The following is a 24,394-nucleotide window of genomic DNA, read 5'->3' as shown; positions in this document are numbered from 1 at the left end:
AAGGAACCTCCATACTGTTCTCCATAGTGGCTGTATCAATTTACATTCCTACCAACAGTGCAAGAGTGTTCCCTTTTCTCCACACCCTCTCCAGAATTTACTGTTTGTAGATTTTTGGATGATGGCCATTCTGACTGGGGTGAGGTGATACCTCATTGTAGTTTTTTTTATTTTTTTAACTTTTTCTTTGCAGTACGCGGGCCTCTCACTGTTGTGGCCTCTCCTGTTGCAGAGCACAGGCTCCGGATGCGCAGGCTCAGCGGCCATGGCTCACGGGCCCAGCCGCTCCGTGGCATGTGGGATCTTCCCAGAATGGGGCATGAACCCGTATCCCCTGCATCAGCAAGTGGACTCTCAACCACTGCACCACCAGGGAAGCCCCCCTCATTGTAGTTTTGATCTGCATTTCTCTAATGATTAGTGATGTTGAGCATTCTTTCATGTGTTTGTTGGCAATCTGTATATCTTCTTTGGAGAAATGTCTATTTAGGTCTTCCGCCCATTTTTGGATTGGGTTGTTTTTTTGATATTGATCTGCATGAGCTGCTTGTAAATTTTGGAGATTAATCCTTTGTCAGTTGCTTCATTTGCAAATATTTTCTCCCATTCTGAGGGTTGTCTTTTGGTCTTGTTTATGGTATCCTTTGCTGTGCAAAAGCTTTTAAGTTTCATTAGGTCCCATTTTTTTATTTTTATTTCCATTTCTCTAGGAGGTGGGTCAAAAAGGATCTTGCTGTGATTTATGTCACAGAGTGTTCTATGTTTTCCTCTAAGAGTTTATAGTGTCTGGCCTTACATTTAGGTCTTTAATCCATTTTGAGTTTATTTTTGTGTATGGTGTTAGGGAGTGCTCTAATTTCATTCTTTTACGTGTAGCTGTCCAATCTTCCCAGTACCACTTATTGAAGAGGCTGTCTTTTCTCCATTGTATATTCTTGCCTCCTTTATCAAAAATAAGGTGACCATATGTGCGTGGGTTTATCTCTGGGCTTTCTATCCTGTTCCACTGATCTATATTTCTATTTTTGTGCCAGTACCATACTGAAATTAGACCTTTTTTCTGAAACAAAAATCCTTTACCTTAATAGTGTGTTTCTTGAGCCAGTTAAATTTTAATTACCAAGAAAGTCAAGACAGTTTTCCATCTTTCTCAGGGTATACCAGAACACATTACTCAAAATCAAAAGCTCTAGCCTTGCTGCTTCTAAAGCAGCAATTATTCCTTAACATTTGTGGCAATGTTAAATTTAAAATTTTAAGTAGTTCTACAAGTCTTCTTTCTTATATATCACCTTAGAAACTGATGTCAATGGGTTTTTTTCAGTCTCAAAGATCTAGGGAGAAGAGAGACACTGTACTCAAACCAGCCGGCATACACTGGTCATTATGGTAGTTAGCACCACAGAAAATTGGAAAGTGATTCTTGTGCTGAGAACCTGTAATTCTCATGTGTGCCAACCCTGGTGTGTGATTAAAACCACCAAATCTTCTCTCATTCTATTAGTAGAAAGGCTTTGCGTTTCTAGCTAAACCAATAAGGCATTAAAAAAAGTAAATCATATGCCTCAGTCTTCAAAAGGCCTAAGAGTTAGAATTAAATTTACCTCAGAGGGAACATACTGCTCCACAGCTGTAGCAACGGTTGCACAACAAATCCAGAGCAATACCATCACGGAGAGGACAAGAGTCATGGTTAAAATCCACCCAGAGTTACTGGGGAAAAAAAAAAAAAATCAACAATTAGTTATGTTAAAATTGCATAATATAAAAAATACGAGGCTCTTAACAATTACAGGCAATCAACCTTGTGTATTTATTTAATAATATAATTAAAACTTTATGTGTACTACCCTTTAAAACTATTTTAAAAGCATACTATAGAAGAAAATATTATAATAGCTATTATATTAGGGTGATATGATGTCCTTTCCTCCATTACTCAAGTTTCTATAAAATGGCTATGTTACTTTTATAAATTAAAAAATCAGACATACTGGCTTTCTGCTAAATATATGAAATTAAAGCAAATTACTGTTAAGGGTATTTTTTAATTACTAAATGAGATAAGGCAAATCAAAGTGTCCTATAAACTGTACAGTGCTACACAAATGTCATATATTATTTTGCAAGGCATTAAGATAATACTTGCTTTAAAAAAACCCAATATTCCAAAGAATTAAGGTACAGAATAGGTAAATTATGAAATGATCATTTGTTTTATAAATGGATTCACAACAGGCTTCTAGAAGTTAGCTTCTCTACTACATTTCAAATATTTAACTTAGCACAATTTACTTGAATTTCAACTTACAAGGGCATATCTATTATGAAGCATTCTGTATCCATTAGCACATATCTTTAAAAGAGATAATTATATTTTTCTTATGATTAAAATATCTTAGGGTAGAAGGCCGGTTACAAGAATCAGCAACTGGAGTTTTTTCCATAAGTGACCTATTGTTTGCTAAACTATAGATTAAGATTTGAAGAACAAGTGAGCTATTTTTAAAATGTTAGATTTAAAAGAATAACATAAAATATGACAAAATGTTAAAAGGCAATGAGGCATCAATAAGATGCTAGGTAATGCAGTATTAAGGATAAACTGTAGGGAATTCCCTGGCAGTCCAGTGGTTAGGACTCAGTGCTCTCACTGCCGGGTCCCCAGGTTCAATCCCTGGTTGGGGAACTAAGATCCGGCAAGCCGCGCGTGTCGCAGCCAAAAAAAAAAAGAATAAACTGTAACTTAAGATTAGATAATTATTTAGGTTTCATAAAACTTATCAAACTGCAACAAAAATCCAAAATACTGAGAGAGAGAAAAATTGCCTTTTTTTCTGTACAAGGTCAAAAGCAAGTTTAGCAATGAAAGGAAGGGAAAATTTAAATTCTCATTTTCTTACCCAGTCTTTAAAGAGTTTATTCAGTAAAAAGTATTAATTTTTAGGTTCTAATATAACCCTACTGATATCTGACAAAACCTTTCAAGAAACTATTTCTACTCTAAGAAATTACACGAAGCATGTAGTGTGGACTACTGAAGTGCTACACTTGAGACAGAATAGTCCACTAGAGTACATACACACTTGTTCACCTTTCTACTCAAGTGCCTGGTCTGGTAACTGACACAGAGTAGATAATTATCACCAAGTGCTATGGTCTACTGTCTCTTTCTCTCTCTCTTTTTTTTTTGGCAAGGGGTGGGGGGTGGTTGCAGGGAGAAAGCTCATATCAGAACTTGGAGGAGTAGAAGCACGCATACCTTGATAAAACCCTCTTCACCCTCAGAAGGCCTGATATTCCTTCCCAGGAGGGCACAAGGTAACAATTACCCTCGCCTGCCCACTTTCCCTTGCCACTCTTAAGAATCCTTGGCATGGGTACTTCCCTGGTGGTCAAGTGGTTAAGAATCCGCGTTCCAATGCAGGGGACGCGGGGTCAATCCCTGGTCAGGGAACTAAGATCCCACATGCTGAGGGGCAACTAAGCCTGCGTGCTCTAGAGCCCATGCGCCACAACTAGAGAGAAGCCCACGCCGCAACTAAGACCCAACACAGTCAAATAAATAATTTAAAAAAAAAAAAAAAAAAAAAAAAAAGAATCCTTGGCATGGAGATGACACTCAGTATAGAACACAAAGCCCTCCTTTATCTATAGCCCTTATCTACCTCCCCTAGCCTCCTGTGTGGCCATATAGATAAAAACAAAAATCCAACCCCCAAACCATTCAGACACACAGTCATCCCTTGGCATCCCCAAGGCACTGGTCCCAGGACTGCTGCCTCCTCCCATACCAAAATCTGAGGGTGCTCAATTCCCTTATATAAAGTGGTGTAGTACTTGCATATAACCTATGCATATCTTCCTGTACACATTAAATCATCTCTAGATTGCTTATACTATCTAATAAAATGTAAATGCTATGTAAATACCGTTGACCCTTGAACAACATGGATTTGAACTGTGTGGGTGTACTCATATGTGAATTTTTTTCAATAAATATTAAAGTTTAACTGAGATGTCTGAAGAAGCACATATCGTAACATAAATCAAAGACTCCCAATAAGAACAAGGATGCTTTTGTGCTGTGAAAAAAACTACCCGCTTGGGTTTGATTAAAGTAGTATAAGAATTACCTTTTAAACAAACTAAAATATCCAAAAGTACAACTTTGGATTTGGTAGGGAAAAGGTAAAAGGTAAAAAAGTTTTCTACTTTTGAGCAGTTAATATAACTTTAAAATAATAAAAAGGACTGCATCTCTCTGATACAAGCCAGATTTTATCTCCTATATGCATAAGTCAAGATGAATACATACAGAGAGAGACATCTTAAAAAACCATCACGTTCTCCATCTTCAAGATAGTTCCTATGTGCTTGTGAACTTCTCATTTGAAGATCTGCTGAAATAATAAGGTACAAGTTTATGATATCCTATATTCCAAAAGCTAATCTCAAATGACTGCTTCTAGATATATACACTGTACAGATATCCAGCTGCTTTTGTAAATGTAATCTGACATATTTTATAATGAATGCAAGTTCCTTTGGCACATTAAAAACCAACTGGATATTATACAACATTATGAATTTCCTATTTTACTTTCAAATTCTTATTGACATTGATGCTTTCTGTTTAATTATATTTCTGAATGTAATAATAGAATTTGGTTTGTTCAAGTCTAAAGTTAAAGATGGCCTTGTGTTATGTGCTGTCATTATCCACCCACCAAAATAATTAAAAAGTTAATAAAATCAGTATCTAAAATAAGGTATGAGCTAGCACATTTTAAAAGGTAAGCAGTTTTAGCCTGATGTTTTCTATTCCTATAAGTTTAAATTCACTTCTAGCATAGAAATAAAAATAGAATAAAAACATATTTTCAGGGTAGTTTCACTATTTGGTTAGTTTGTTGGGAGATACCAGAATCTCTCATTAGTTCATACTCAAGACATCCTTCAAAGCAAACTAAATGTTTTTAGAATAGTGATTCTAAAGTGTGGTCCCCAGACCAACCGCAATAGAATCCGGGAATTTGTGAGAAATGCAAATTCTCATGTCCTATCCCAGATCTAGTAAATTGGAAACTTTGGAGGTGGGGCTCAGAAAATGCTTTAACAAACTCTACAGATCCTAATGCATATTAAAGTTTGAGAACCACAGTTTTAAAAATTATTTATTCACCTTCCATGAATGTAAAAACAATCATACAACCAATTCTAACACCACCAGATTCGACTGTTAATGTTTTTAATCCCAAGCTACTTAAAATAAAACTTACAGGACATTTTGCTTAGCGACGGTTCTTTCAAATTTGCAGGCTCCTGCTCCAACTGTGGTGCATACTGGATCTCTGGCTTAGACTAAAATGATAATGAAAGCAATTAAGTCATTTGTACGTCTTCTTAAGCTTTTCTCAGTAGGAAGTTCTATAACATATCATCTCTACAAAGATTCAAATTGAGAAAAAGTAACAGAAGTATGGTATAAAAAATAAAACATGTTAACCACAATATATTTTAATTGCACTTGCTAAACATTAGATCCAGTGCCTTGCAAAGAAACAGACTTCTAGCATCATCAAGAATGTAGTCAGTTTAATTTCCTGACAACATAAAAAATAAAAAATTTAAAAAAAGAGGGACAAATCACAACATAGTACATTAAGTATCATACCATGCAAAACTGAGTTCTAATTCTGGTAGATCAGGAACAATTTAGCAGACTGCCAAAATTTCTGGTTAAACACATATTATCTCTATTCTTTCTCATCTGAAACATTCCATTCTTCCCTAAGTATGAGTAATTCATAAATTATAGCTCAGTGCTCCATACTTTACATCTTCTATGTAGCACTGATTCTCTGGAGTGGTGTTTTCTCCATCATAGTCACACTTAAGTTGACATAAAGAGAGGAACAGAGCTAATCTCACATCTAATCAGGAATGAAGGAGGACTCCACTCTGAGAGCAACTTAAGCTTTAACTTAAGTAGCTTTCAGACACAGAACTTATTCATGAACTTAAAGAGAGAAAACTCCTTCTGTGTTTTACATATTACCAAATTAAGTACAGGGGACCCAAGACTCAGGATGATGCTAAAAATCACAGACTAGCCTTATAGTAAGCCACTCAATTGGCAATAATAATTAAAAGGTTTACTTTATTACCTGAGAGAAAGCATCACAACATAATTTGTTGGCTGGTAAGTTTGAGGAATTTAACAACCAAATTAAAAGGAAAACAGAAATGGTAGGGTGGTATATGAGCCTTGGAGCTAAAGTAACCCAGGTTTGAAGCCTAATTCTGTTACTTACTGGCAGCATGACCTTAAATAAGTTAGACTCATAGTTTCCTCATCAATCAAATAGTGATAATACAACCTCATGAAGTTGTTTGAAGATTTGAGATAATATATGTAAATGCCTAGTACACATGAACCTTCAAAGACAGCAGCTATTATTATCATATCACATGGTAAATAATGAGGTAGGAGAAAAGTTACCTCTCTAAAAGGCAATATGCTTCTTCAACAAGCTCTCTTATAAGAGTTATGAGAAAAAGCACTATTAACAACTAAAAATTATGTTCTATTGCTTTTCCCTAATATCCATATGTGATATACACACCATTATTTATATTCAAACTACATTTATTTTTCTTATGTCTCATATCTAGAGGTTTCATTTTTATCAATTTAACCACTCTAAAATTTAGCAGATTCAGAGTTCTTGTAAGATAAGGAACAACAGGCATTAAATAGGTTTCCAATGGGCAGAGGGAAGGGTAAGTCACATTGGGTCCTGATGCCCAATGTTTTAATGTAGGTTAGTAAGTAATTATTATTTGATGATAAATAATGGTAAGGGACTAAGTACATGGCTCTATACTAAGACATTCATTTAAGACATATACATTACTACTGTTGGTATTTAAATGAATCTATGAAGCACGTCATCACCTGGAATATAACTATTTTTCCATCATCAGCTTGAAGATAAAAAGTCCACGAAGAGGTTATGAAGCTCTGTGCAGAGTCCATCATATCACTCCAGAATGACCTTACCAGAGTTAGAGGGAAGAGTAGATGCATTTTTGGCATCAGGGACATGAGCTTAAAAAAAAAATTATATCATGAGAAATATATTATTTTTTATATATGTATATTCAAGAGAGCAACATAATCAAATACTTATTGGGACAGAGTATAAACCATTAATTGATTCTACCACAGTCATTAACATTAAACTCTTCATTACCTATGCAAATTAACTATGAGAAGCTTAAAATCCCAGGATCCTTTAATTTGTGACCAAACACACTTATAAGCTACCTGTCACCTCTATCAAAATAACAGGCTTTTGAATTAGGTCCAAAAAGGTGGAGAATCTTAAGATTTGATTAAATAAGGATTAGCAAGTCCTCAAGAGGTAGAAGGGGAAGGGACAAATCATACTATTCTCATCTTTAATGCTTTCATGTAAAATAAACCATGCTATAATGAACACCAATGGAAAAAAGGGAAAAATCAATCAAAAGAATATATGCATAAAATGTGAGGTATCTGATAACAGGGCAGAGTGAGGGAAGTATTTATGGGCTGACTATATACAGTAAGCTACTGATGAGATTTTTACATTAATTGGTATCACCTCCCCTCCAATTCTGACTTCTTGACTTATTTAGCAGCAGTGGGGCCCTCTAGAGCACAAGTGTGGGATACAACTTGCTGAACTCTAGGGATAGCTTTGGTTCTGCTACATTCCAAAAGAGAGGCAGTATGGGGTATTAAGAGAGAAGAGTTTTTAGAATCAGAACTGTATTCATGATCCAATTTTCCCACTTAATAGCTCTGAAATCATTCATTGATTAGTTTACTAAACAAGCATTCGTTAAGATTATAAATTTTAAGATTTTTAAACCATGTGTGTTTATTTATCACTGTATATCTGTGTTTAATCTGTATAGGACAGAGGTGAAACACAGGGTGAAACATGTGTATGGGGAAAGGCACATAACCCAAACTGGGGTCAGAGGTGGTTAAGAAGGCTTCGCAAAGGACATGACACCTGCCCTGAGTCAAGAGGATTCACTGAGCAGATGGGAAGTAGGAGGGACAGAGGCAAGAAATAATGTCATATTACAAACATTAAGGACTGTTCAGTACATACATAGTTAAGAGAAAAGGAAATAAAAATGGGTCTTAAAAATTAGAAATTATGTTTAAAGTTACTCATAAGAGAAACACAAATTAAAACTGTAATAAAAGTTGTACATTGCCAAGGACTGGGAGGAGGAGGAAAGGAGAGTGACTGCTAATGGGTATGAGATTTCTTTTTTTGATGATGAAAATGTTCTGGAATTAGGTAGTAATGATGGTTGCACAGTTTGTGAATATACTAAAAACTACTGCACTGAATACTTTAGAAGGTGAAATTTATAGAATGAATTATATGTCAATTTAAAAATCTGATACAAATTCCATGGAGGGAAATTTTGCTCTATTTCTCAAAATTAAAAAAATGAGAAACAACCTACATGTCCACAAATAAGGGACCGCTTAAATAAATGATACATCCATACAATGAAACATGTATGCAGTGAAAAAAAATGAGTAGACATTCTTTATTTATTACTTATATTTTAGAAAAGAAAGAATACATGTATTCTTGTATATATATAAATTACCTCTGCATTGGTAACCCTGGCTACATTAATGGAGCAAAATGGAGTGGCTAAGAGATACAGGAGTAGGAGACTTTTCACTATACAGCTGATCCTTGAACAATGCAGGGGTTAGGGGTGCCGAAATCTGTGTATATACACAAATTATTGTTGGCTCCCCATATCCGCGATTCTGCATCTGAGAATTCAACCAACTGCAGATCATGTAGTGCAGTAGTACTATGGGTCAACTGTATACGTTTTTTTTTTAACCTTTTGAGTTTTGTACCATGTGGCTGTACTTCCTATGCCAGAGTTAATAAAATTAAAAAACTTTTCCCTGTATGTTTGGATAGAGTATGAGGGGTGGGGAATTATAAGAGATGATATAGAAGAGGTAATCAGGAGCCAGGCTGTGATAAGTGGTTTGGACTTAAACCTGTATGTAATGGGGAGCTACTGAAGTATATAAGATAGGAGAATGACATGACGAGATTTCCATTTAGAAAATAAATATCTGGACACAGAAAATAAATATCTGGACACAGACTAAAGGATGGACTAGAGGGGGCTAAAGTGGGAAAATAGACTGGAAGTTAATTTAGTAATGCAGATGAGAAATAATGATGATTTGAGTTAAGGCAATGGCAGATGGGATGAGAAAAAAAGGAACTCTCAATTTTTCTGAGCCTCAGTTTTTTCATATGCAAATGGGGATAATATTGTCACTGGACCGAGAAAAAAACCAAAATGAGATTATAGGTGTGAACATACCTCTTAACAGTAAAGCATTATACAAAAGTAATTAAATCAATTGACTTTTCTATTTGCAAACATATAATTTGTCTGCTGAAGACTAATTATAAAATATAACACTAAAATAGGATCATGTGGGCAATATACATTTCAATACAAAGTGCAATCTAAGCAGGCATTTCTGAAAGGCAGAATTGCTTCGTACTTGTTCTTGTCTCAATTCAGCGAATGGCAGCTGATTCTGGCAACCAAGGTGACAAGCATATTGCTCATCAGATTGGGAATATGCTTCTGTACATGCTGGAAGAGAAAAACAGTCAAATTATAAGAAAAAAAGAGAAGGAGAGAAAGAAAAGGGAGAGAACATTGGCATCTTATAAAGAAATTTTATAAAGAAATTTATTACACTTAGAAAGTATTTCATCAATATGAATTTCCACATTTGGTAATAGTAGCAAATGTATTCTTTTAATAAAACCCCATATCTTCTGCCTCCCACAAGTCAGATCTTCCAGGTATAAATCTATTAATTACACACTCAGGCTCTGGCTACATGATGACATTCATATGAGGTGATCCTCATAGCTAAGGTTTGCACAGTGGAAAAAACACTGAACTGGCATCCTGAAATTCTGGCTTCACCACTTGTTGGCTGTGTATGTGACCTAGGTGGAGCTGTTTAACCTCTCTATTGATTTCTATATGTCTAAAACTGAACTACCACCACCTATTTCATGGGGTTGAACAAAATAATATACTTTATTAATTTACACAAATATATGATATTACTGTTAGGAACTGAATCACTTAGTTGAAAAGCAAGGGTTTTCACATGGCAAGGAAAAATAAAACAAAGCAATCAGTCTAACATCCTAAATTCTGAGAAAACTGAACTTAGAAAATGTTCTACAGCAGGATTCTAAAGATGGAATGAGTCTCTACCATATATACTCTCTTCATTTAGTTCACTAGAGCCATTTCTTTCTTGTGATATAGCACTTTATGACTATAACAATTTTATTTTTCTTTCCACCCAGTCATGCATTTGTAATATACTTCCCAAAGGTGCTAGATAATAAACTGAACTGCATTATGTACATATAAAGGTGGCCATTTAGGAGACTGAGCCATAAAAAAAGTTTATATCACAGAGGCTAAATGTGAGTACTGGCATAGTGATAGGGAGAAAGGTACCTCCTGCTACACTGAATAAACAGTGTAAGGTAATGAATGGAAAAAATTCCATTACAGTTCTTTAAAAAGCTAAATGTCAATTTTGTCGTGATTTACAGGTTTATTTTATTAAACACATCACTTTTGGCAAAAGATAAGAATAGTGGTTTAAGAGACGACAAAAACTCTGGTTCTTTTATTGGCATGACCCACAAAGAATACACTATTAAATACTGAGTCAAAGGCCTGATTCAGTAAAAAACTTGGAGCTAAGTCAACTAGCCTATGAATGAAAGGCTTAGGAAAATTATACCATCCATTGAAAAGGTAGTGATGAATTATAAGAAGGGTAATTACTATTGCATTTGTCTAAACCAAACGCTTACTTAAACAAAGATGTCCTATCCACAGCATAAAATAAACACTGTCTCAATAAACAGATGAAATTTAAAGCCCATGAAATTTCTAGCAGTAGCTACTAAAAGTTTAACTTCATAATAATTAAAGTATGCTGGATGAATAGTTTAAACAGTATGCCTGTCATTTTCTGAGGAAAACACATAAAAAGCATAACACAACTCAAAGAAAACACCAATGTTATATACTGCTGATGTCATTAGCATAGTATCTTACCAGATTCACATTCCAATTTGGTCCGATTTAAATCAATTCCATCATCCACAAACTGACAAATTGAAAACAGCCTGCAACCTCTCTGACATGCGTACAACTCCTCTTCCTAGGGAGTTCAAGAACAGGGAGGATTACCAAAAACTAGCATTTTTCCTTTAGGGGGAAAAAAGGTCAAAAAGAAAGCAAAGTTAATAGGGTTTATTATAACTGTCCAACAAAAGATTTACGACTGAAAGAAAAATGATAGGAGCCAGGTAATACCAAGACTTCTGCCATACAAAGAAGTTTTAGTTCCTTATTTTAACAGTGACATCCAAAATTAATAAATAAACTAACAAATAAATAAATAATAAAAGTAATATCCAAGAAACAAACCTAGTGGGTAAAAACATCACCCTTTTCCCATATTCCATAGTCATATTTTGGGGGGGAAAGTTGAAAATAAAAATAACAGTGACATAATCGGAACTTTAATAGAGGTAGAAATGAGTAAACAAGTACTTTAGGGACCAATGGTGTACTTCTGCCACATAAATATTTATACGAATCATCAGGCTTATCAGGAAAAGTATCACGACTAGCTTCACATGGCAAATGGTGCCATAAAGGCCCCCACAAAGTGAGGTATCCATCTAAAAAAATGCTTAAATGAAAGGATTTTTTTAAACTTGGTTTACCTTAACTGAGAACACAAACAAGGCCAACATGTGACATATGGGAAAGGCCACTGGAATCAGACAGACTTGGAATAAAACCTTTTAGGTCAGTGTGTACAAGTTACTTTACCTATCTAAATCTCAAAAGGGAAATAAAAGCTATAAATTATCTCCAAACCCCTCAGTAATGCTGGAAGACAGCTATTCCTAGGGCAGTGCCCGGGACATTGAAGGTGCTCAATAAATGGTAGTAGTGTTAATCATAATAATTGGTTTTAAAAATAGAAAACAACAGTTATAAGCATCATTGTATATGTGTGAGAACTCAAGATAGGAAAGACTCTTCATCGCTGGAAAATGTGAACTGCTTAATAAGACTAATGACGTCTTCAACAGGCTTTTCTTTGGTTAAATGTATAGTATTTGAAACAAACCAGTACATTGGGGGAGCCCCCTCAACTTACTGTGTAGTTCACTGTGTACAAACTGGCAGGCACCTAATAAGGAAGGAAACAGCATGTGCATATACCAGTTAGCAACCAACGGAATACAAAGGTATGCATTTCTTTCCAGCAGGATTAGTAAAATTTATGTAGCAGCAACAATCCATTAAGAGGAGATGGCTGCAGTCTAATATTAAACAAGCTTTATTACACAACTTTGAAGGTAGTGCATTTTTGGACTTCAGTTCTAGCTGCATTTATTGTTACGGTGAAATTGAAGAGTTAGCAATTAAAATAAATTTCATACCTGAGTAGCTTTTGCAGGCTTTGTAAAACAGTGGAAGAATTCTCTTACGTCTTTGGAGCACCACATATTTCCTTATATTGCATAGGGGAAGCATGAGCTCATGAGTATGAGCTACACTGCATACCGTTTCATTTTCAGATATGTTTTCATTTGTTAAACCAATCCAATAAGCCCTCCAGTACCATTTTCAGAAGAGACTGTAGCATGGTGAAAGAGCCTAGGTTCAGGAATTAGCCCTGGTTAGAAGCTCAGCATCACCACTTATTCTGTACAACCTTGGGCAAGGGACTTAATGTCTCTCAGCCTCAACTCTTTAGTTGTAAAACAGTGACAATACTCATATGCCAATCTTGAAATATAATGAGGATTTTATTTTATACTTTATTATTTTATTTATATATTATCTTATATCTACAACATCATTAATATTATGCTATACTAACTAATAAGTAGACATAACATTAATAATATATTTCATGAGCACCCATAATGTGCCAGGCATGGTGCTAACACTTAATGTATCATAGGATACCTGGCACAGAGCAGGCACTCAATTGGTAGCTATTAAAAATCATAACCTTATTCCAAGTGTTTCATGTTCTAGATAATATTTCATGCCCTATGTATCCAAAGTGACTGGCAAGCTCATATAAAATAGACCTTCCCTAATTTAGAGCACAAGGAAATGGTGCTCCCCACCAAATTGAATACCAGCTAAATAATTAGAAGGAAACTTAATGAATCCTCCTTAAAGAAGGAACCCTACTATCTATAGATTTTACATGCATTTTTTTATCCTGAGCTAAGTCAGGCTAACTGTTCTTCCTCTTATTCAGTATTACTAATATACTGTATGTACCAAATTAGTTTTATGACATTGGGCAAAGGAAATAACTATCTATTGCCATGTGTTAGGCACTGTGCTAAGAGTGCCATGTATACTATCTTTAATCCTCACACTTGCTCTGCAAGGTGTGCGGTGTTTTTTTTTTGTTTTTTTTTAATATAGTTGACAAAATGAAGTCATGATAAGTTAAGTAATCAGCAAGGACGCACAGATAGTAAAAGTGAAGCTGGGGGTCTTCCCTAGTGGCGCAGTGGTTGGGAGTCCGCCTGCCAACGCAGGGGACACGGGTTCGAGCCCTGGTCCGGGAAGATCCCACATGCCGCGGAGCAACTAAGCCCATGCGCCACAACTACGGAAGCCTGCACGCGTAGAGCCCATGCTCCGCAACAAGAGAAGCCACCACAATGAGAAGCCCGCGCACCGCAAGGAAGTGGGGCCCCTGCTAGCCGCAACTGGAGAAGGCCCACGTGCAACAACAAAGACCCAATTCAGCCAAAAATCAATCAATCAATCAATCAATCAATTTATTTTAAAAAAAGTGAAGATGGGAATGTAACCCAGGTTTGTATGGTTCCAGAGCCCACACTGTTAAAAAATGACCAGGCTAGCTCTATAATTATCTTTGTTATTAACATGACTTATGTCTCCTGCATTTGGACCCAGACAAGTTAAGCAACTATACTTTTGAAGAAAGTTAAAGGGCAAAATATAATAATTTTAAGTACCTACTTACAAACAAGTAAAGTATCCTACTTTCTTGCAACAAATAATTAATTCTGAAAAAGAGTCATTAAAATGAGAGTTCTATCTGCCAGTCACAAATACCAGACCAAGAGAGGCTACAGGACCTTGTAAATTCATCTAATTTCTTATAACACACACTGCTTTTTCCTGAACTGTAAAGCACAATAATTTGAAGGACGACTGACAGACATCAGTGAAATAAGTAAATTAAATATTTGTAATAATACAACTTTATTAATAGAAGGCAGCATAATACAGCCAGTTTTAGGACTGAATTCCTATTACTCCACTACTTCTTGGCTATGTGACCTTGGCAAGTCACTGAACCTTTCAGAGCCTCGATTCCCTCAGTTGTAAAACCCAACTTTGCAGGGTGAGAATTGGGGATAATGGAGGTAAACCTCCCATCATACTGGCTAACAGAGAGCAGACAGTTAATAAATTTTAAAGCCAGGACACACAGGGAGCCAGATGATTTAGAGTTCCTAGGGAGAACAGCTTTACTGAATAAGTAAAAACCACTTAGATATCACATCAATTGTTAGAAATTAGTGGATATTATAAAAATGCCTAGAGGTTCCAGAAATGTTTATCCTTTTGAATTGTTTATTCTCACAGCATATGTATTCAAATAACTACAGATTTGCTAGGAAAATCTCAGAAAAAAACAAAACAAAACAACCAACACATCCAAACACTAGAAAGATACAAAATTAGTCTCTGCCCAATTTCAGGCCAAATCAATATTAGTTTCCTCATACAATCCTCTTACTTATGAGAGGTTTATAAGAAGAGAAAAAAATAATGTATCCAGGAGCAGTACACGTGGATTTGAAAGTCTGGAAGTCAGAATTTCTGATTTCTCTCTCTTGACTGCTATATTTGTCTCTGACTGAAAATTTGATAATCCCCTCTCCCACACTTTTTCTTGAAAATTGATAATCCTCAAGCAATGTAAAATCCAGCAGTAAACAAACATACAGGCAGTGATAGCATTTAGAACTTCAGAATTTCAAAAGCCTGAAAGCACTTGCCAATAAGGAACATCCTAAACATGTCACTTTGTAGTTTGAGAGAGCAAAGAGAGCTAGCCACACAGTTAAGCATACAGCATAGGGAACATGAAGGAAAAGCAAGGGCAAAAAGACCAGCAAAAGCTCTCATAAAGAAAGGCGGGGGAGGGAGGATGATATACCTAAATTATATATTTGGAAGGGTGGGGGAGTCACCACGCAATTTAGGATGTTGAGTCAACAGTTCTTTAGAAACTGCAAAACAACTCGATTAGTGGAATGGAATTAAAGGAAAGGCAGCACCTGAGGGCGGACTAGGAGAGGAGAAAGGGTCACTCTGTCCATAAGTTGTGATCCCCCTACGAAAGGCAGTCTCATTTCCTTCCCACTCCACTTATTCCCTCTGTCTTCTACTGCACTGAATGGTAAGTTCTCTGAATGCAGCAACCTAACTGCTTTTTCTCTAAGCCATTCCAGTCCCAGTGTGAGCGCCTTGTACAGTTACTCAACACAGGCGGAAAGCCCTTCCTGAGCGTCTCCCAACTCCTTGATGTATTTCATACTATGGTGGAATTGTCTACTTGTTTGACTCCAGGAACAGACTGCAGGCTCCCAGCCCAGAGAGGCGCTCAGGGAACAGGGGTTAAGAGTTAACATTTTGTGGGCTGTCGTATCTGCAACTGCCCCCCTCCCCCCCGCCGTCCCTGGTAGGTGAGGACCCCACATTAATCATCTGGATACTCTTCCCCCTCCGAGTGTTCGTCTCCCCTGCTGCCACACAAGGCCCCAGAGGAAAGGGGTCGTGTCTTGCTTATTTTTGTGTCCCCAACCTATTACAGCGTAGGTGCGGCACAAACTTCCGGTAATTACAGCAGAAGCGCGGTGCGGGTAAGATTAGGGGAAGAAAACAGGAGCCACACAGATGGGAGACAGCGGTTGAAGGGTGGATTCAACAGTCAGGCTTCCAGAGCCGACAGAAGTACGGGAGAGCGGAGAGATGGGAGGCCACGGAAGGGTTGTAGCCCGGTTTGGACGGGCCCTACCTTGGGGTAGGTGTGCAAGGGGTAGGTCAACTGACAGGCCCGGTGACAAGACGCCGTATCACCCAAGACCGAGTCAAAAGCTTCAGCCGAAGCGGTCCCCGAGCCTCCGGTCAGGGCCATAGTCAGCAGCAGCAGCAGCGGCGAGAGCCCCAGTTGGGCCCTGCCCCAGAGGCTCCCCTTCGGCGCCGCCATTTTGTTTGCCTCTGTCACAGCACCTCAGCTTGTTGCTGTTTTCTTTTCAGGTTTCCTCCTCCTTCCGGGACCAGCCCCTTTCCAGTCCCGCGGGCCGCTGCTTCCGCCTCTGCCGTCCTCTCAGCTCCGCCCTGACCCGCCCGAAACTGCCGCCTCTCGCCCCACCTCTAGGTCTACGAACTTCTAGGTTGGCGAGAGGAAGTGGGTCCAAACGTCGCGAGTACTAGAGCGAAGCGACTCCTTATCTTCGCGAGGCACGCTGGGGCATGTAGTTCTCCCTAGGCGGGAGGTGCACGGTGGGTTGGGAAAGTTGGTCTCGGAGAACTACAACCACTCTAGGTGCGCCCGAGCCCGCCCCTTCGCGGTGTATTCTGGGGAATGTGGTTTGGTTCACACCCACCCCCTCCACCCCCGCTGACGGGCTGACGGACGTCGGTGTTCGCCAGGCTGGTTGAACCTCCAACGAGAAACTGCAGGCGTGGAAGGAAGCGTCGGTTTAGTTCTGACCCCCAAGGTGTAGGCTTGGGCCCTCAGAGGGTGCGTTCTGGAGAGGTCCAGCTGCTGGCAGGGCTGCTTTTCCTGGTGGGTCTCATCTCACATGACATCGTTGTTAGGCTTCCCCTTCCTGGGCTCCTGAGTGCTGAGGACAGAGGAAGGTGGTGGTTCCCTTTGCTCTGGGATCAGAGCAGGACAGTCGTGGTTAGGGTCCTTTGACCACGGAGTAGTTCCTGGAGATGACTGGTTGCTGTGAGGACCCTGCTGAGATCTGGAGGAGGTTGTTGGTTATTGGTTACTAGGGGAACCCTTGGGGTTGTGGCTATGGTGCGGTAATTAAGACAGCTTCATTGAACCCGGGGGAGCTCTAACCCTGCCACAACCCAACCTAAGTTGAAAGAGGCTTTAGAAGTCACCAGGTTCAACACCTGGCCCAGTATTGGAAGCCCTTCTACAGTGTGCACTTCTGAAAGCTAGGCACCTCCTAATTCAGGAAGTAGACCCATCATTGTATACAGTTTTCAGTGTTTAGGAAGATGTTTCTTTTTCAGGAGGAAATCTTCCTGTGAATTGCACCCAAGAGTCCTAATAATTCAGGTATGCTTCCAGAGTGTGTAGAACCCAATTGTGTCACTTTAGGGAACACACATCACAGAAGCTTTGATGACGTTTTAGAACCTGCCCTCTTTCTTGAGCAGAACACGGTGCAAACACGTGAAAGTAGTTGGAGTCCCCTAGCAATGGATAAATTCGTCCTTCGAACACCCAGAGTCCAGAATAGTCCTCAGAAGAAAGCTCCTGGAGGAAAGATTTACAAGCAGGCCACGATTGAATCTCTGAAGGTGAGAGGGGATCTGGGAGTGGAGAAATGTGCAAAGGACTGTGATAGCCAGGAGGAGTTCTACTATGGAAGACCTATGAATTACTTATTTCTGTGCCTTCTCCCCAGAGTGTTCCTGACCACTCCAGGTTTGTTTCCCCCAAGTCTTGTTTATCAATTCCTGCACTTACGTTACACTCTTGTGATTACTTTGGCTTTGTAGTATGCTTTGCTGGCTGGTAGGATAAGCCCGCTAAGTTATTCTTCTTTTGCAAAATTTTCTTGTGTATTAAATGGAATGTTAAAGTACCAAATATGATTTTGTGTTCCCTGTACAAACTCAGTAAGATTGGGTGATGATACCATACCCTCATATCCTGTTGACCCGAACTGTATCACATGACCTTTACAGCAACAGCTGAGACTGGAAGAGAGACTGTTAAAATAGACTCTTTGCAACCTCAAACTGTCTGATTTCTGTTAGCAAGGAAGAGGCAAGGAATAGATACAGGATAGACAACCAACAGTGAATCAATGGATATAAGTACCCAATTAGTGGTAATTATTACTTAACTAAAAACAAACAAAAATCCGTTTGTAATTAGTTCCCTCTGTCTTCTTGAACCTCTCCTCCTACATTACTGACTTTTTCTTTTCGGTTCCCTTTATTGCTTCCTATTTTCTCCACTAGACTACTAATGTTTGTGCTCCCCAGAGCTTTGTCACATTTTATCTGTTTGGCCAGGGTGATCTTATTCTTCTTAAGGCTTCCCATGCTGCTGACTGCCAAACTTGCACCTCTAGACTAGATCTCTGAAGGTGAGAGTGAGATATGGGGCTAGAGAAAATGTTCAAAGGACTGTGATAACAAGGTGGCCTTCTGAGTACTTGACTGATATACTCAGTTGGATTTCTCTTCTAGATGTGCCACAGGCTTACCAGACCCAGATTAGAAAGCAGTAAAGGGGAGTATAAACAAAAGCCCTGGGTTCTAGGCCCTACTGTGCAGCTGTGTGATCTTTAGCAAGTCATTTCCTTCTCTGGGATCTCACTTTGTCCTCATCTAGAAAATGTGGTGTTTGACCTATAGCAGTGTTTCTTCGAAGGAACACTGTTGTCCTTTGGGGCAAGATAATTGTTCATCATTTGGAGCTGTCCTGTGAGTTGCACAAAATTTAACATCCCAGGCACTCAGACAGTAAATGTCAGTAGCAGTGTCCCATTGTGATGACCAAAAATGCCCTACGTATTTACAAGTACCCCTCGGTTGAGACCTGCTGAGCTCTAGATGGTCTTTAAAATCTCTCCTAGTTTTGCAGTTTTGTGACTTCCTGGAACACATTCAGGGTTTTCAACTGTTTGTCAGAGTATCCATGGATAATTGTACGCAGAGGATGGTAGTAATTGAACTACATGTACACTCACATACAAATACCCAGATTCTAATATACCTTCACCTGACCCTTCTGCCCTTTGTGTCCCCATGTGGGCCCCAGTTGAGAATCACTGTGTGTGATGATGCGAATGAGCCACGTGAAGATTATGGAATCAGAATAAACAATAGGCATATGGAATAACATTCTCTTTAAATGCGATAGTTTTTCTTCCAAACTTGTTTTTTATTCTCCTGTATTTATTTTATATCCATATACCAAGAAACTGGGACTAGAAACTTAGAAACGATCCTTAATTCTTGTCTCTTATATCTAGTTTTCAATTTTGTCTCCTAAAAATCCTTTTTGCCCTTAACATCTCCCACTTTAAATTCAAAATCTTGTTGAGGGCTTCCCTGGTGGCACAGTGGTTAAGAATCCGCCTGCCAGTGCAGGGGACACGGGTTCGAGCCCTGGTTCGGGAAGGTCCCACATGTCACGGAGCAGCTAAGCCTGTGTGCCACAACTACTGAGCCTGCGCTCTAGAGCCTGTGAGCCACAACCACTGAGGCCCGCAGAGCCTGTGCCCCGCAACAAGAGAAGCCACCGCAATGAGAAGCCCACGCACCGCAACCAAGAGTAGCCCCCGCTTGCCTCAACTAGAGAAAGCCCATGCGCAGCAACAAAGACCCAACTCAGCCAAAAATAAATAAATAAGTAAATTTATTTTTTTAAAAATCTAGTTGAATTTAGAGCGGTGCCATGGTCTGTTAACTTGTTTCCGTGCCCTTGGCATCCCCTGTCATTCCAGCCTCCACCCTTAAGCCAGAGAAATAAGTCTTTAAAAAAAAAAAAGAAAATCTACTCAGGTCACCTCCCTGCCCGAGGAAACCACTTCCCTTATTGGTTTCAAATTACCTTTTGATAAAGACATTTCTTTATGTGGTACCCAAGACCCTCTTGTGACCTGGTACCTGCTTGCCCTGCTGCTCTTCTTATTTACATTCCATCCAGTGTCAACCACTCACAATTTCCCAAAGATGTTGTGTTCTTTCATACCTCTGTACCTTTGCTTATGTTGTCCTGTTTGCCTTGAACGGCTTTTTTCTCTTGTCTTGGAGGCAATATAGTATAGTAATTAAGAACACAGACTCGAGCCAAACTACCTGTGTTAAAATCCCAGCTCTGCCACTTAAACTACCTGTGTGACCTTGGACAAGTTAACCTCTCTGTGTCTTTCCTCATCTATAAAATGGTATTAGTAATAATATCTATTTTATAAGGTAGTTATGAAGTTTGAGTGAGTCGATGTATGTAAAGTGCTTGGAACAGAGCCTGGCACATACTAAATACTATGTAAGTGTTTTCTGTTATCAGCTACTTTATGAAATCCTTTGTTCCCATGACCTAGTCAAGAGTTTCCTCTGCTATAAGGTCTTTCCTAACCACCCTCTGTCCCCCAGATACAGAGCCAATCTGATCTCTCCCTTCTCTAAGCCATCCCTATAACTTAACATGCCTCTACCATCGCACTTACTTGTGCTATATAATAAGTGTTTCTTTACATGCCTGTGTCCCGCTACACTCTCAGCTTCTTGAAAGGCTATGTCTTATTGGTTTTGTGCCCCTATTAGCTGGCATGGGGCTTGGCATATAGAAGGCCATGGTGCATTTTTCTGAATGATGAAATGGTTAGTTTTTTTTTTTTGGCTGCACCCTGCGGCATGCTGAATGACCAAATGAATTAAACTCTAAAAGCCTTGGCATGGCATATGAGACCCTTTCTATTCTGTTCTGTCTGAGGTGCCATCTCACCTTATCTCTTATAGCTCCCCGTTCACGGGAATGCATTCCAGCCACACCCCATTTCTTGCTCTTCTCTATCTAAGCTATTCTCTTTCATGTCTCCAGGGCTTTGGCTGGATGCTGGTCCCCTTTCCTGCATCTTTTACAGAGTGAATTCCTACCCATTTGTCATCCCGCTCAGGTGAATCTTAGATTGTTTCATGAGTACAGGGACCTTGGACATTTCATTTACCTCTCCACCCTTGGACCTATCACAGTGCTTGACACATACTAAGTGGTCAATAAATATTTGTTAAATAAGTGAATGATGAAATGCTTCCTGGGTCCTTTGTGGGGAATTAATCTTTCCCTCTTCGATACTCTCTTGGCACTTGGTTCAGATATCTGTTGTAGCACTTACCTTACTGTATTGTAATTATCTGATTACCTGTAGTTTCCCCAGTCTATTATGAACTATTAGGACTGGGACTGCAGTCTCTTATGTTCTGATTCTGCTTTAAGACCTAACACAGTGCCTGCTACATTGTATGTAAAAATTTATTGACTAAACAATAATCATTATTTGGGGATGCCCTTGCTGGGTCTGGATAGTAAGCTACTCCACAAATGTTATTGTGAAACAACTTTATGCTCAGTACTATGCTAGGTACTTTAGGGAACATAAGAAAAATGTAAGATAAAAGTATGAGCCTTAAAAAAAAAAACCCACCTGCCAATACAGGGAACGTGGGTTCGAGCCCTGGTCCGGGAAGATCCCACATGCCACGGAGCAACTAAGCCTGTGTACCACAACTACTGAAATCTGCACGCTCTAAGGGCCCGCATGCTGCAGCTACCAAGACTGTGTGCTGCAACTGCTGAAGCCTGCGTGCCTGGAGCCCGTGCTCCCCAACAAGAGAAGCCACCGCAATGAGAAGCCTGCGTACCGCGATAAAGAGTAGCCCACACTTGCTGCAAGTAGAGAAAGCCCACATGCAACAACAAAGACCCAACGCAGACCAAAAAAAGAGTTCAGAGAGGAAAGAGCTCAGTATCTGTTTTAGTGGTCAGAGCACCTTAAAGAGATGGAAAGATTTGGCTAGGTAGAGGGAAGTAGCGACATATAACCATTCAGTAAGTGGTACTTGCTGTTCTCTCTTTTTTTTTTTTTTTTTTTTTTTGTGGTACGCGGGCCTCTCACTGTTGTGGCCTCTCCCGTTGCGGAGCACAGGCTCCGGACGCACAGGCTCAGCGGCCATGGCTCACGGACCCAGCCGCTCCGCGGCATGTGGGATCTTCCCAGACCGGGGCACGAACCCGTGTCCCCTGCATCGGCAGGCGGATTCTCAACCCCTGCGCCACCAGGGAAGCCCGCTGTTCTCTTTTGTTTATGCATGCACGCATGCTTACTTTCCTGTGTACACAATGACAAATTAAAAATAAGTTGAGTTAAATATGAATTCTAGAGAGTTAACTAGGTCCACGTTCTGCCAAGTGACTATTCCCACACACCACTATCATGTTTTAATGACAAGAATCTGCTGAATATTCAAGCCTCAATTTCCTCATCAGTAACATCAGAAATAATATTTAACCTGCAGGGTTGTTATGAGGGCTAAATAAATAAATGCATATTGAGAGAGCTAAGCATTGTGCCTGGCACATAATAAAAACTAATAAATAGTTCCCTCTTGTATGGAAAAAAAGAGGCTGTGTAGTAAAACTAGAGCTGAGAATGTTGATGATGATGGTGATGATGATAGTAATAATGATTCCTGCTTACATTTATTGAGCCCATTTCTGTGGGCCAGGCATTGTGCTAAGTGCTTTACATATATTAACTCCTTAAATTCTAATAATAGCACTGTGAAATGGATGCTTTTATCATTTATATTTTACAGATGAAGACTCTAAGGCACAGAGAGATTAAGTATCTTGTCCAAAGTTATGAAGCTTTCAGTGGCAGAGCTGGGATTTGAACTAGAAAATCTGGTTCCACAGTCTGTGAACTAAAAAAAAGTGGAGGTTTCTGAATGCCAGCAGAGGAGGTATAAAAATCTTGGAATATTAGGACCATTGTACTTCTGTTATCAGCATATTACAAGTAATTTTGCCATAGCCTTATCACATTCAATAAAAGTGACACTCAATAAGCTCGTGTGGTGTACATTTGAATAGTAAAGGTTAATTTGGTTAATCTCTTCTTTCTCCCTAAGGGAAAGTGATTTCTTCTGTTGGTTGCAATAGGAGATTTTTTTTAATGGAAAGATTCTGAAAAGATGCTAATTATTTTAGGTTCTGCACTTAAGAATGCTCTATAAATCTTTATACTCCCTTTGTAGGATTGACTAGCCAATATGTTGTCCCCTGCCCCCACTAGTGGAATGGTGCCCATTTTATTGCTTATGAGCAAAGCATTTTCCTTAATTGGTTTTACCAAACCCGATATTCCAGCTGTCCACAACTGTAAGACCAGGTGGTATTTTGGAGAGCACCTTTTCTTTCTGGCAGTAACCATTCCACTACTCATTATAGCTTCCCCATTCATATTTTATTTCCATTTCCCTTTTTCCTCTAAATAATTCAGATAAGAACTTGCAGTATCCGTTTTGGGGCCCATATGTGGACAGAAGTAGGGAAACATTCTTTGTATGTATATGGAATTCTTCTCTGGAACGGGCTGTTATATTTTTCTATTTTTGCCCTAATATTTCAGATCTGAAGACTGTACTGTACTTAGTCCTTGAGGGTAGATATAACTTTGTTCAATTACATCTACTGCACATGGGGATAGAGAGACAAATAAGAAATTGTTCTGGCCCTCAAGTTGTTCTTAGTCAAATGGAGAAGACAGCCTTGTAGATAACTATTTGCAGAAAGTACAGATTGGGTAATGGAAGCCTGTGCAGATTACAAACTCAAAAGGGAGTTTGGTCAGATGCGGTTGGAGAGAGGCAAGCAAGGCTTCATACAGGAGGTGATTCTTGAAGAGTCTTTCAAAATAAGGAGGTGTTATCACGTGGTTCAGGCAGAGAAAGAGCATCCCAGGCAGAGAATGTGAAATACTGTGGTTTGTTTAGGCAGCTTCAAATAGTTTGATGTATGTTGAGCCAGTGGTGAGGCTGAAAAGGATGTCAGGAGCCAAGTCATGTTTGTTAAGACCTTTTATGCCATACTAAAGAGCTTAGGCTTCTGTAGTTCCATATGCTGGAATGATCTGATGTGAAACCCCCAACCTCATTCCAGCCATGTAGAAATGCTCGATAAAAATTCTCCAATACAGGGACTTCCCTGGCAGTCCAGCAGTTAAGAGTCTGCTCTTCCACTGCAGAGGGCATGAGTTCCATCCCTGGTCAGGGAACTAAGATCCTGCATGCCGCATGGTGCGGCCAAAAATGAAAAAAAAAAAAAAAAAAAAAAAAAAAAGTCTCAATACAGAGCTGAGCTTGA

The 24,394-nt window shown here is 39.1% G+C and overlaps 2 protein-coding genes across 11 annotated transcripts in view; one reads left to right on the top strand and one right to left on the bottom strand.

The window, feature by feature from the left end:
* Positions 1–16,583, bottom strand: part of TMEM59 (transmembrane protein 59) — a 25,256-nt gene extending 8,673 nt beyond the window's left edge. Inside the window, exons 1-8 of one of the 6 annotated variants that reach the window (XM_024119794.3) lie at positions 16,280–16,573; positions 12,347–12,379; positions 11,227–11,332; positions 9,626–9,720; positions 6,962–7,114; positions 5,283–5,364; positions 4,319–4,403; positions 1,605–1,713 (exon numbers count right to left, since the gene is read on the bottom strand). In XM_024119794.3, coding sequence (XP_023975562.1) covers positions 1,605–1,713; positions 4,319–4,403; positions 5,283–5,364; positions 6,962–7,114; positions 9,626–9,720; positions 11,227–11,332; positions 12,347–12,379; positions 16,280–16,471 — 855 coding nt within the window. In that variant the 5' untranslated portion in view covers positions 16,472–16,573. Of the gene's footprint in view, positions 1–1,604; positions 1,714–4,318; positions 4,404–5,282; positions 5,365–6,961; positions 7,115–9,625; positions 9,721–11,226; positions 11,333–12,346; positions 12,380–16,279 lie in introns of all 6 variants that reach the window. The other 5 variants (XM_028489367.2, XM_024119795.3, XM_007104414.4 and 2 more) reach the window with 5 other exon arrangements.
* The window catches only part of TCEANC2 (transcription elongation factor A N-terminal and central domain containing 2), a 43,541-nt gene continuing 31,532 nt past the window's right edge, over positions 12,386–24,394 (top strand). Inside the window, exons 1-4 of one of the 5 annotated variants that reach the window (XM_055084602.1) lie at positions 12,386–15,661; positions 16,522–16,658; positions 17,518–17,563; positions 17,665–17,808. In XM_055084602.1, coding sequence (XP_054940577.1) covers positions 15,659–15,661; positions 16,522–16,658; positions 17,518–17,563; positions 17,665–17,808 — 330 coding nt within the window. In that variant the 5' untranslated portion in view covers positions 12,386–15,658. Of the gene's footprint in view, positions 15,662–16,521; positions 16,659–16,897; positions 17,054–17,077; positions 17,247–17,517; positions 17,564–17,664; positions 17,809–24,394 lie in introns of those variants that run through there. The other 4 variants (XM_028489366.1, XM_007104411.3, XM_028489365.2 and 1 more) reach the window with 4 other exon arrangements.

Source organism: Physeter macrocephalus, chromosome 4 (genome assembly GCF_002837175.3).
Source record: "Physeter macrocephalus isolate SW-GA chromosome 4, ASM283717v5, whole genome shotgun sequence".
Taxonomy (NCBI): domain Eukaryota; kingdom Metazoa; phylum Chordata; class Mammalia; order Artiodactyla; family Physeteridae; genus Physeter; species Physeter macrocephalus.
Note: the sequence above shows the minus strand (reverse complement) of the source record. Positions and strands in the feature narration are given on the sequence as shown.